The sequence below is a fragment of the Eretmochelys imbricata genome, chromosome 7 (assembly GCF_965152235.1).
Source record: "Eretmochelys imbricata isolate rEreImb1 chromosome 7, rEreImb1.hap1, whole genome shotgun sequence".
Taxonomy (NCBI): Eukaryota; Metazoa; Chordata; order Testudines; family Cheloniidae; genus Eretmochelys; species Eretmochelys imbricata.
In genome coordinates this window covers 88,088,233-88,101,746 of record NC_135578.1, presented here as the reverse complement: position 1 = coordinate 88,101,746, position 13,514 = coordinate 88,088,233, and the positions used below count along the sequence as shown (strand labels likewise).

At 39.3% G+C, this 13,514-nt stretch overlaps 1 protein-coding gene across 1 annotated transcript in view; it reads right to left on the bottom strand.

The window, feature by feature from the left end:
- Positions 1 to 13,514, bottom strand: part of PCDH15 (protocadherin related 15) — a 672,916-nt gene that overhangs the window by 562,373 nt on the left and 97,029 nt on the right. Inside the window, exon 2 of the mRNA XM_077821312.1 lies at positions 12,380 to 12,445. Within this exon, the coding sequence (XP_077677438.1) occupies positions 12,380 to 12,445 (66 nt within the window). The remainder of the gene's footprint in view (positions 1 to 12,379; positions 12,446 to 13,514) is intronic.

Below are 13,514 nucleotides of genomic sequence, written 5' to 3'. Positions count from 1 at the left end.
CAACTACATTATGTACATAAGACCTGCAGCTTTTTGTTTATGAAGATATGATTCAACAGCCAGATGCTGCTCTTATTTATGCCAGTGTAAATCTGGAATAACTCCACCATACTCTATATGGTGTTACTTGCAAATTACACCAGTTATAAGTAAGTGCATAATCTCCCTCTCCCCCCGCCTACACACACACACAAATTAGCTATGTTTGCATCTGGTGCCACTATAAGAATACTCTAATACATTTTCAGTATTCTAGCTATGACAGAGTAAGTCATTTGTGAGTAAGTTTCAAGTAGCATGAAAGTCAGTACATGTAAAATGTGGCTGCTTGACCAAAATACTATAGAAGGCCATCAGTGTTTTATCTTATCCCCAGGGGTGCTCTGAGCTGAAGAGATCTTGGACCCCGTGATGGGGTGTGACTCACCACTGTGGTGCCGCCTGCTGTCTGTCTGAGGAATTAGCACTGCGCCCTCTTCTGGTGGTGTCTCGCCTGCTGTCACCTCTGTTCCTGGACCCACGTCACTCCCAGGACCACGGCATCCTTTTCAATGAGACTACCCACCAGCTGTGCCACACTCTTTGTTCCCCCAGTTCCGGGGGGACCTGCAGTCTACTGTCCACCACTCCCTTCAGGGACAAACTGCAGTCCACAGCCTAACCACTTCCCATGTGGCTCCAGCACTCTCTTTGCCCTTGCATCAGAGCCTCAGTCTGCAGATCCCCGCAGCCTATCGGGGCAGCCTTTAGCTCTCTGAGTCTCTGCCTGCAGCACTGCTCTGTCCAGGGCATTAGCTCCCTCTGCCTGCAAGGCAGCCAATCCTCCTCCCTTCTTCAGATCCAGGGAGTGACTACCCCTGTTCTTTTCTGCAGCCCTTCTTATATGGGACAGCTTGGCCCTGATTGGCTGTTCCTATAAGCCCTTCTGTGATTGGCAGCCTCCCTAGGGCTGCTTTTAACCCCTTTTCTGCCAGTATGGGGCAGATACCGCATCACAGACCCCAAGAACAATTACATTGGGCTGAAAGCAGGTGCCTTTCCCAACTGGATCTAATACAAAGTTTGAACACTATACTTAGTGTAAAACATTGAAAAAACAAAACAAAAAACACTGAATGACCACACCCTCAACCCTTTACTAGGGTATGGCTTTGTTAATAAAAACACAAATAAAATGAGAGGGAGATCAGTTCAAACCTGCTCCGCATACTTGGAGTGTGCTGAAGTTAATGACTATTATCAGCGCTTGGGTGAAGGCTGACATCTTGGCTGACACACAGGGGACTGAACAGGGGACCTCCAGAGCGAAAAGCCTGTGCGGCAACAGAACTATAGGACAAAGTTCCGTAGCTGGGGGCTGTAACATTTCATATCCTTACAGGGAAACCTGTAAATGCCCTCTTCCCCAACACCAACAGGGGATACACTTGCATCAGGTTAGTTTTGAGACACATCCTTTTGATTAGAAACAGTACAAGTTTGCCTCGATTTAAATGAATACATTCATGAGACATGAACACAATATTCTCACAAATTAAATATTCATTAGCTTTATTTATCATAAAAGTGCAATGGGCTCAGATAAAATTTTGTAATGTGAACTGTAATTTACTATAACGCAATATATTTTATTTAGAAACCTCAAACTTTAACGCTGTGAAAACAAAGTGCACTAAACGTACAGCCGCTAAAGAAAAAAATGTTTTGTAAAACCCAAAGAATGTGTAGAAATATGAAAAAAAATCTATTGCCTCTCAATGCTCAAAAGCTAAACTTACTCACAAAATTTTCCCTCCTTATTTTTTAATACTGATGGCAGAAGCTTAAGAGTACTGGCAAGTCAATTCAGATGAATATCTAAAAAGTGCTTTTATTAAATTTATCAGAATCTTTTTTTTTGTCTTGATATCATCTCAGATCAGGCCCTTTCACATGGTTCCTGGTATATTTGTCAAAAATAAATACAAATTAATAATACATTTCTGTTGTACATGGATGAAGACGTACTAGAATGCAGAACACTTCCCTTGTCATATTGTTTGCTACTTCAATGTCTGGGGGAAAAAACCCACCCCAAAAAAACTAGGGAGTATATGCCTGGTAGATCCACATTAAGGCCTTGACCCTGAAAACACTTCCACACTTATTTAACTTTATTGCACACATGTCAGTAAACTTTACTGAACATTTCCTTGAGCAGGGTAAGAGAGCGGGAAGGTAAGAGGGATGCAGAGAGCGGATGGAAATGGAAAGTCCAATGCTTAGGGGAAAAAGAACCAATCCCACAGTAGTTCCATGCTAGTTGAATCCACCAGTATTTTATTTTACAGATGGATAAACAGAGAGAATAAGTTACTGAATCAAAACCACAGAGGAGTGCATTTAAGAAACAGGCATAGAACACAGGGATTTCATGCTTGCATTCTCAGATCACTATTGAGGCCACTAGGCCATGCCTCTCTCTTGTATATATTGTGATAATGTAATTAAATTGGATCCTAATGCATCAAGACCCCACAGGCCTTACTTCTTAGTTGCTTCATATTAATATATATTTACTTGAATTTCACTGCTGAAAGATTAAAATGTAGGGGAATATTTGATGTGCCCACTAAGTACTTTCAAACCACAACCAATTGTGGGTGCTTCAATTATAGTAAAGTAATCCAAGCAGGCTACTTTTTTTACATATGCTAATAATATAGTCAACCCTCTGCAGGACACCTTCAGAGAGATTTTTCCCAGGAAATTTAAACTTGTTGAAAAATATGTTTTAAATGGGTTTTATTCTCCAACTGAAATTCTGTGGCAACTTTAAGTATACACGCTGCTACGTGTTAGGGTATAAATAGTCTCACAAGTTGAGCAGTAACATCTTACACATAGAACTAAAGAAAATGGTTATTAATAGATTCACTGAAGACAGTAGGTCTCCTGGAGGCTAAATTTCCTGTCATTAGTGGTATGGTCAGTAATATTAACAGCAGCATTAGGTATCAAAACCTTTTGTTGTTGTTGTTGTTAAAGAAGCCTATTCACTAATTTAAAATCTAATGCTGACGGTACCCAGGATTGTTGACAGACTTCCCCAGAGTTGCATTAAAACTGAACAGTTCTTGTTATGCTTTATCATCTCACTTATTTGTATTTGTCTGTCTATTGCCAGCGAGACTTTGAGGTCTTATTTTTCAGATGAACAATTCTTTACTGAAGAAAAAATGCCTGAAAAATATTGCATAGGTGTCTTTTTTTGGATTGTCTCTAAGGTTTTGTTTGACAAGCTACTTCAAAGTAGAAAATAAAGGACTGAATAACTAAACTTGTCAGTGGATAAAGATATTGAGCAACCTAAGCAAATCATGTTAACCATGAAGTTATAGTGTCAGAGTTAAATATACATTATGCACCAAACATTCAGTTTTCTTGAAAAGAAAACAGTCAGCTGTTACAAAATGATTACATTTTCTTATAGCACTGTATTTTAAAACCAATCTTACAGGTTGATGGGGTTATTTATTAGAGCTGCAATTCAATTACATATATAAAGATACTGCCTAGTAGTAAGCAATTATGAAATGTATAATATATAGGATAATCACTTACCAGATATTTAATAGACCAATAGGTAGTAATGTGGCTTAAAGTGAAACCAAGGAATACATATTTTTCTTTGGACATCAGTGATTTGGAACAGTTTTGCTGTTTTCCAGAAATTAACTGATCTGGAAATGACCTAGCGCTGTACAGTATGTTATTTCCTCTACTGAAGAAGCAACATTCAGCATGATTAAATAAAACATGTTTTGCTACTTGAAAATGTTCCCAGTTAGTTAACTACTTCTATGAGTTGATAAGTATGTGCCTTGTGTGAAAGTTAAATGTATATATGCATGTTTTACATATTAGGGCACACAAATCCCCAGTTTTTAATTCAGTTCCATTTTAGTATGTTTTAAAGGTTTGCATTCCCAACATCATTAGCAGGACTCTGAAAAGGTACATTATACTTCAACTTGTTAAATATATATAGATTAGATTTAAAAATACCCTGTGTAGTTTGCGTATATTACCATACCAAATATCATTATTGCTCAAAACCTATTGAGGATTACAATAAATAAACCCAAGTAACTTCATTAACAACTGTCCATGACCTCAGGATTTTGAAGGAGGCTTCCATTCAACTATCTGTAAAATTACTTTCCTTTCCTTTTAGTTCCTCAAATAAAACATAAGTAAAGTGTATCCACAGCCCTTCAAGTCACACTAATTGCAAAACATTGTGAACAGTGGTCCGGCAGCAGGGGTGCTACATAGGATGCCCCCAAAACTACAGTCTTCCATAATGCAGAATTGCAGAGCAGCTTAAGAGAAGAGAAGAGACTTTATTAGGTATATGGCGGGTCTTATTTTCTACTCTCCACAGTTCCTTATCCTGGACCAATCCCTCTCCTAAATACCTGTGTAAGATTGTAATAACTCACATGTGCACTCCCAATGTGGGAGGGTAATATGACCTGGATGGCCTACTTGCCATTAAAAAGGCGGTTCTGTGAATTTGATTTCTGCTCATTGAGACGCCCATCCAAAACCACCAAATTTCTCCAAAAGGCACACACAGGAAGTTGTAAACAATTGTAAAAAACCCTGACACCTAATCACCTAGGACAATTGGTGTATGTTTTAATATATGAAATAATGGCTAGACGCTACAGACATAAGTGCCTGGGAAATGATGATTTTCTAACTTATGAAGAGGAGGAGGAGCAGCAGTTGCACAATGAAATATTTCCATTCTAGAGGTAGTAGTCGTAGATGAGCCTTCTCCTGACAGACCTTACATACAAGTCCAAGGGGAACTAAAGCATGCAGAAAAGAGAACTTGGACCACTGTACAAGAGCCTCCTCTCCTCCCCTTTCCTTTTTATTTCACCTCTTCACTGCTTTTAGCATGATGAACCTCCTCATTCTCTGAGAATTTCTGCTCTGTGGGATTCCAGGATTAATTCATTCCAGGATTGGTCTTTTGTATGTTCTCTCAATGCTTCACACCTTACCATGCTCTTGCCTCCTGTCACTTGCATTTGTGCCTTTTTCCTTGCAAACCTCTACCTGGAATTCTCTCCCTGATTCAGTGTGCCATGCCTCCTGGCTGTCTTCCAAGTTCCTCCTAAAAGCTTACTTCTTTTTCTGGCCTTTACCACTGACCATCCTCTAAGACTCATCCATCCACACTTGATTGTATGGTAACAAATACAATGCACTTATAAGAGCACTGATTTTCCTTGGTGAAATAATATAATTTGCCATTGGAAATGTATGTTGTACAACTCTGCATCTTAGAAATTGCATATAGTCCAAATGCCTTCCACTATCAAAGATTCAGTATCACTTTTGCAGTTTCCATAGCATATTGAACTACTGAACAATGTCAATTTTGGAATCAAATGGCAAGTATATTGCTATTACTGTAAGAATTGTTACCCTAGCAAATTCATATGGGCACTGAAAGGTATTGGATACTGTGAAGTGGTTTACACACCCCACACTAACACAGAGGGCATAGGCAGGGCTGGAGCAATACTGGGCCAGAAAAGTTCCATCTCTCAGGCACTGTCGAAGATGCCTGGGAAAGGACCAATATAGAGAGAGTTTCAGCCACCCAGGCAAGGTGGGAAAAGGGAGGAAAGAGGCTATTTCCTGGAGGAGGGCTTCCCTGCAACAATAGAAGAAACTCTGATTGAAGAGGTCCAGCTGTGGCTCTTCTCCCCCCCGCCCCGCCCCACCCCCAGACACACACAAACCTTTTAGACATTACTCAAGAGGTAGGGAGAACCATGTGCAAGAGTACTAGAGGGCCACCTGCATCAGCCCCAAGACTTTGCGTTTTGAAACAAAGGACTGTAACCCAACAACAACCAAGCCACAAATTGAGGGAGCAGGTATGGTAAGAAGTGGATCATGGGAAGGTGATCAGGAGGCGGGACATGCTATCACACTCTCTGGGTAGGGGGACCTGGGCCAGGGCCTGATAGAGCAGAAGGGCCCAGGTCCCCTTACCCATCCCAGATTCCCCTTTGCCTAGCCCTGAGATGGGCAGGATGAGGGGTTACCAGCAAGGAAGTCGATGGAGCTGAACCCCACCCAGGGGTTCAGAACACACTGAACTGAAAGGACTGGAGTCGCAGGCCCCGACCACTAGGCCTCCTGACTGAACAAATGACTCTTGCTACAGATACATTGTATTGCAGATTCATATATCAAAATTCGCCATATTTCTTTTTGTCAATTCTACATGCGTTGTAATGGAAAGTAAAATATTCGTCTAAAAAACCTGTGTGTGCCACTACCAACTGTATTCTTTAAAAAAAAAAAAAAAAGATTTTCCTACTGCCCAAGAGTACAGTTCCAACTGACCCTCAGCCTTTAATTTTCTTTATGCTTGTTTCCTTCATAAGGCTTTCCATAGTTTTGTTGTTGTTTGTACTATTTTTATGACATTTTGCCGCTATGTATTTTTAATTTAATTTTTATATACAGCTTAAAATGAAATTATTTTTTCCACTAACATAAATAAAATATTACTAAGCAAATCCTTCCCCAGGGGCATGGCTGGTTGCCAGGCTGTTTCTCCTGGGCATCTCCACAGCAGGGATGGAGGGGTAGGCAGCTTCCCAAAGACTGCATGGTGGTACTGGAGCCACTGCATTAATGTTATTGCAGCCCAGCTAATGGATCCATCAGCTCTGACCCCTGCTCTTATCTGTCCATTCCTTCTGTAAACCTCTTGGGAGATCCCATGGTCCCATGGAGTCCTCACAAAACAGAGCCCCATAGCACACAGCGATGCCTATCACTTGCCATGATTCCAATTTTTTCTACACCTTACCTGTCAAAGATAACAATTCCACTGAATCCAGTGACATCTGTGCCTGTGTGTGCGTATGGTGGGAACGAGGGGTGTGCGGAATATATGGCCACAAACATTATAGCCAGAGGTTTTTTTTGTGGCTCTGGTCTTTAATTCCCCTGTAGGTGTAAGAGGAATAAGGGTATCCACTTTATGCTGCTGTCTTTGACACCCAGGGAGCACTAAAAGTGCATGAGAAGCAGCATGCTAGTGGTGCTCTTATTTACTGCTCAAATGCGCTAAGATCTAGGAAAAGAGCAAGGCAAGGTCATTCTGCTGCCTGATTTTGTACATCTCAAGTAATGTAGGAGGGCAGTACTGCTCCCTGTTATAACATCTATTTGAGTCCCAGACAGAGATGAGAAGTGCACTGTCTCATTGTTGCTACTTCCCATATCTCCCAGGGAGCGAATAGGGTGAAAATTCATTGAATTGCACTGGATCTATTTGTGTCCATCATTCAGCTTCACCATAGCCAAGTGCAAGAAGATGGTATCACTGTGTTGAGAAGCAACATTATTGATTAACATGAATGTAAGAGTCATGAATTAGTACTCTCTGTACCACTGACTCACTGTGTGAGGATCCATGGATCTGGAACCTAGGTCTGCCAGCTGCTGGGTGACTGCCATGTCCGCACTGCCAACCAACAGCTTTGGTGATGCGGGGAACAACAGCCTATGAGCCCTACAGTTTCAAGCACTAGTGGATGCCCCACCCACAGAGGTCCTGATTGGAAGAACCTACTGCATATCCTGATTGGCCCAGGCATGCTATTTAATGCCTAGGGAAAATAGCTGAACGCTGTCTGTGTAACTAGCTCGGGATCCCTGGCTTGCTGCCGAAAACAGACACTGCTGCACACTCCTGATACCTTATCTTGCTCCTAATTCCTCACTCTGCTTCAGTTCCTGGTCCCCTGCTCCATTCATGACACCTCACCTTGCGTCTGTTCTGCTAACCCTACTTCAGCTGATTCATAGAATCATAGATATCAGGGTTGGAAGGGACCCCAGGAGGTCATCTAGTCCAAACCCCTGCTCAAAGCAGGACCAATCCCCAACTAAATCATCCCAGCCAGGGCTTTGTCAAGCCTGACCTTAAAAACTTCTAAGGAAGGAGATTCCACCACCTCCCTAGATAACACATTCCAGTGTTTCATCACGCTCCTACTGAAAAAGTTTTTCCTAATATCCAACCGAAACCTCCCCACTGCAACTTGAGACAATTACTCCTTGTTCTGTCATCTGCTACCACTGAGAACAGTCTAGATCCATCCTTTTTGGAACCCCCTTTCAGGTAGTTGAAAGCAGCTAACAAATCCCCCCTCGTCCTTCTCTTCCGCAGACTAAACAATCCCAGTTCCCTCAGCCTCTCCTCATAAGTCATGTGTTCCAGTCCCCTAATCATTTTCGTTGCCCTCCGCTGGACTCTTTCCAATTTTTCCACATCCTTCTTGTAGCGTGGGGCCCAAAACTGGACACAGTACTCCAGATGAGGCCTCACTGATGTCAAATAGAGGGGAACGATCACGTCCCTCGATCTGCTGGCAATGTCCCTACTTATACATCCCAGAATGCCATTGGTCTTCTTGGCAACAAGGGCACACTGTTGACTCATACCCAGCTTCTCGTTCACTGTAACCCCTAGGTCCTTTGCTGCAGACCTACTGCCTAGCCATTCAATACCTAGTCTGTAGCGTGCATGGGATTCTTCCGTCCTAAGTGCAGGACTCTGCACTTGTCCTTGTTGAACCTCAGATTTCTTTTGGCCCAATCCTCTAACTTGTTTAGGTCCCTCTGTATCCTATCCCTACCCTCCAGCTTATCTACCTCTCCTCCCAGTTCACTTGATTCTGACCCTGTGCAGCTCATCAACATAAACTCTGACTTGGTGTGATACTGGAATGGACTGCTGCTTTTGACCTTGACCCTCTAGGCTGAACTTGGACCTAGCCTCAACCCACGCCCCTACTGCCCATGTCCTGACACTCTGTAAAGGAATGGGCAGGTCATTTAAGCTCTCCGCATTTGATGATTCATACCCATTATGCAGGGATGTACAGTTTGCAACCTCCTGGATCAGCAAGATGCCTGAGGAAAGACTCAAACCAATGGGAGAATACCCAGGAGATGCATTGAAACAGCATGTCTTATATTTATGGACTAGATGTCTTCTTTTCATAAATTTCTATGTGAATTGTAATTTATGCTTGTAATATGCTATATTTACTGAACAACTGATGATTTATAACTCCGTTTAATGACACAAGGAAGAACAAAGCTAAGCGTTGCAGATATAGGGTATAAATGCACAGTTGAAACAATGGAGAAAACAATTTCTCACCATACACTGTGTATGCACATTTCTTGCAGGGGCAGTTACATATAAATATTTAAATTCTACCCAAGTTATTGGTAAATATTGTATCAAGCAGTGAAAAAGTGCAGATATAAACTTACTGTAAAATGTAATTAGGACACCCTTGGAGTTTTGTGCTACTCTTTCAGTATTTTAAATGAATATATCTGTTGACTGACTTTGCTTATTCTGCTTATTACACTTTTAATTTTAAATCACCACGCTTTAGGTATTTAATTAAGCCTTGATTTCACACAGATAAAAAAGGGGGATAAATCATGACAGCATTTACTGTTCCTTATTTGCAATCTAGTGCGCTTGATAACTTATCTACGTGAAATGTGTATTCTGGTTAACAGCCGAATCTTAATAGAGCTCTTCATCCCATGAATTAACCAAAGAATAATACAATAAACACTTTTTCTTTCTCAACAGATTGATATAAAAGCAAAAAACAATTGTACAAAATTATTGCTTTTTAGTATACCTAAACAATCTAAAAGAGATACCATGTGCTTTGGAATATTTAAATATTCTTAGGTGTAACAGAAAATTGAAACTGAAATATAGATGTATACAATCTTCTGCCTACATAAGAATGTTAAGGTATATCATTAAGTTAATTTTGCATAAATATCATGAAATAAAAAGCAAATAATTCAATGTATAGTTTTGTTTTGAATGATAGAAATATGATAATGCTATCTACTGAAACAATACTAATATTGCATTGGTTAGTTATTTTTGCTGGTGTTCAAAAATGCAAGGAAAAAAGGCATAATATACCTTCTTTGAGTCTCCAGGCTCCACTCACAGAAATTGCAACCGTTGCCCCTACTGTATAGGTAGATACAATTACTACTGCAATTTTCCTCAGACCAGTCTTTCAGAGCTTCAATGGACGCGACCACAAGGAAGTTAACACATGGAGAGGGAAAAATAACCAACTGCTAAAATCCATTCTCTTAGAGTCTTTAACAACATTTCACATTATATAGAATAGAAATATTAGCAGTATGGGAGCAACATGAATCCATAGAATATTAGCAGTAACAGATGCTCTTTTTCTCAGTGCAAAAGAACATTAAATAGGCAGCTGTACCAGCAGAAGAATTTGTATAGTCCTGGAAGGACATAAGCTTCTACCATTCTAAACAGTACTTCACTCTGATTCTGTGAGTTCACAGAAACAGTTTTCAGGCAGGCAAGCAAGGAGGAGCAAAGGTGGTCCTGTAGACAGAACCCTTGGTTTTGTATTGCATTGTACTGCACTACATTCTTCTCATATACACCAAAAAAATATAAATCACACACTGTCCTCGGCTATCCTCAACTCTTTGCCCACAAATCTGCAAACCAAAAGCTGAAAGTAACAACTTCTTAGAAACCACTAGTGATGCACACTGTGTATACTTAGTATAACTCTTATTACTTACTGCTCAAGTGTGCATTTCTAAGTGTTATGTTCTGTTGCATAAATTTAATGCAGACATTAAATAGTCAACAGAATAATCCTATGGCTCTTCCAGGAGGGATTTTGAACAATAAAGTGAAGACAGACTATTGTTTTCTTTTACAAAATTTCATGAGCATTAGCAAGCAGCACCACTGGCTCTGACGGATGCATAAGGTAATACAACAAACAACATGGAAAAGGAAAACAAAGCAATTTTTAGAAATCACTATCATTGTTCCACTGAATTCCTGAATGGACATCTCAGAAGATAACAATGTTATTACTCCTATCAAATTGCACAGGAAGCACAACTGGATTCCTTCCCTAACCACCACAGAATTATTCAGAACATTCATTAAAATTGTTAAAGGGAGAAAAGGGCTCCAATGGTTTTCAAATGTCATTCAGTTCTGTTTTAAACACAGCTCAATGTGCTCTAGAGCCAAGATTTTTAAGACTAACTAGTAATTTTGGGTTCTCAACACAGAATAATCAAGCCACGGTAAGGTGTCTCAAGCTGAGCAGTCAGAAGCTGAAGCAATCAAAATATCCATTCCCTTTTGAAAATCTTGGCCAAGATGTTTAGAAAATGCATACAACTCTGAGCTCAGATAAAATTTTCAAGTGCCCAAGGAACCTAAGTTCCATTTTCAAAGTCAATGAAACATGGTTCCCAAGTCACTCAGGCATTTTGAAAATTTTACCTCTCATTATACTTCCTCTTTGCTTACTGCAGTTTTAAAATATAATACTCATTGTTCCATCATATTATATGTCAAAGTTATTAGAGTGTAACCCAAATAATTACCATACTGGAGAATAAAAAGGAATAGCAAGCACAATGACACCTATCCAGTTGCAGACCCACTTCTCTTTTTGTATTGTCAATTAAAGGACTGGTTTAATTTTGCTTGAGGGAAAGACGTTTATGATCGCTGAAAAGAATTTTCAACTATTGTACTATATATTATATCAAGCATTCTCTCTCATTTATTTTGATAATGAAAAAAATCAATACTAACACAACAAGTCAAAGATACTGGGCATTTAGGATTGCCACATTTAACCCTTTAATCTCGCAGAACAAACTGGCAGGTTATTTATTTGTAAATTTGATTAACCAACATGGAACAGATTATCAAATATCTGTAGATTGGCAAAAATGAAAACACACTGATATAAAACATAATTTATGTATATATGTTGCTATTGCATATGTGGCAAGGACTGACCATATAACATAAAACTCAGCTACTTGGTACATTATTTGGATATTAGCAACCGAGCAGGTGTACTTACTCTGTGATGAATCCTAAACGGTTATGGTATAGACACTCTTTTTAATACCAAACACATTATCACATGGCCTATTTAGTACCAAGAAACAAGTTATCAAGATGCATAATTTAAGGAAATAATCAAAAATTCCTATTTATTCCATTACTTTTATTCTGATGTTTTAAAACTACACATGGAAAACATTATTCATGATATTCCCAGAGCCTAGTATTTTAATCCTATTACTGTGGTCATCATTGCAAAGTGAGTATATTCCACCAGCGTTGATTTCTTAACAGTGATCACTATAGATCAGAGAGTAAAGCAGATAATAGCCCAGGTAATTATCTTTTAGAAAAAAGCAGCGCACTCACCATTTCGGCTTTCTTCATCAATGGGAACTATTGTGGCTGGAGGACCTGCCCTGGCCAACTTGCAGTCTATAAACATGAAAACAGAAGTTATTTCTAATTCCACAGTAGGTTCTATATATTGTATTCTATAAAACAATCATATTGAGATAGTGGTCATTGAAGCAAGATAAGGCCAAGATAATTGTTAGCTAGTTACTGGTATAAAGGGCCCAAACTCAAGGCTTTTATTTAATCTTTATTCAAACTCTAATTGAAGTAAATTTGAGTTTTCCTGAGAAAGTACTGAATTAGAACCTCAGGATCTGGCCCACCATGAAAATGAAAATTTCACAACCTGCTCTCATTATGAATTGTTGTACTAGTTTCTATTTGTTATGACACTTACTTTCAATGTCATGAATACACACACTAAGTCTTTGCCACATCACAACACATTACAATTCAGTTGCTACACCATAAACCCACATTCATGTTTCTCTAAATATACCAGTAGGGACCGCTGTGAAGCAGAAGTCCTTCAGGACAGAAATAATGTAATGGTAATTTAACCCAAAGAACATGAAGGAATGATTAAAAGGGATAAATTGTAATTAAAGTTTCACAACAGAAACAAATATGATTGGAATTTAGTTGCAACAAAAAGATTTAATTAAATAGAGTGAACAGAATTTTAACAATGTTCTAAAGAGAATGAAAAAAAACAGACAAGCAATGTTCAGGAAGTTACATTTTGCCATCTTACCCTCATATTGCCAGTCTGGAGTCAAAAGTTTAGAGTCATCAATGGAAGCAGAGCAGAATAATGAAAGAAAATAAGTAAGAGATTTTGTTGTAGTTGTTTAAAGATAGATTTTAAGACATACAAAGCAGTACACTGAGAGCTACTAAATACAAATGTGTAGTTTATTAAGTTAATAGATGAAATCATTGTATACAAAATTTGATGTGTGTGTTAGAAGCTGCTCAGCTATATAAACTGAACAGGACAAAAGTCTTGTTTACTCCTTTAAACCATACATTGGAGAAATGCTGTTAGTTTACAATACTAAACACTTTTCATCTTCCAAGACACTCACAATACCACTGAAATGGGTAGGTGAATTGGTAAATCTTACCATTCCCATTTCACAGATTT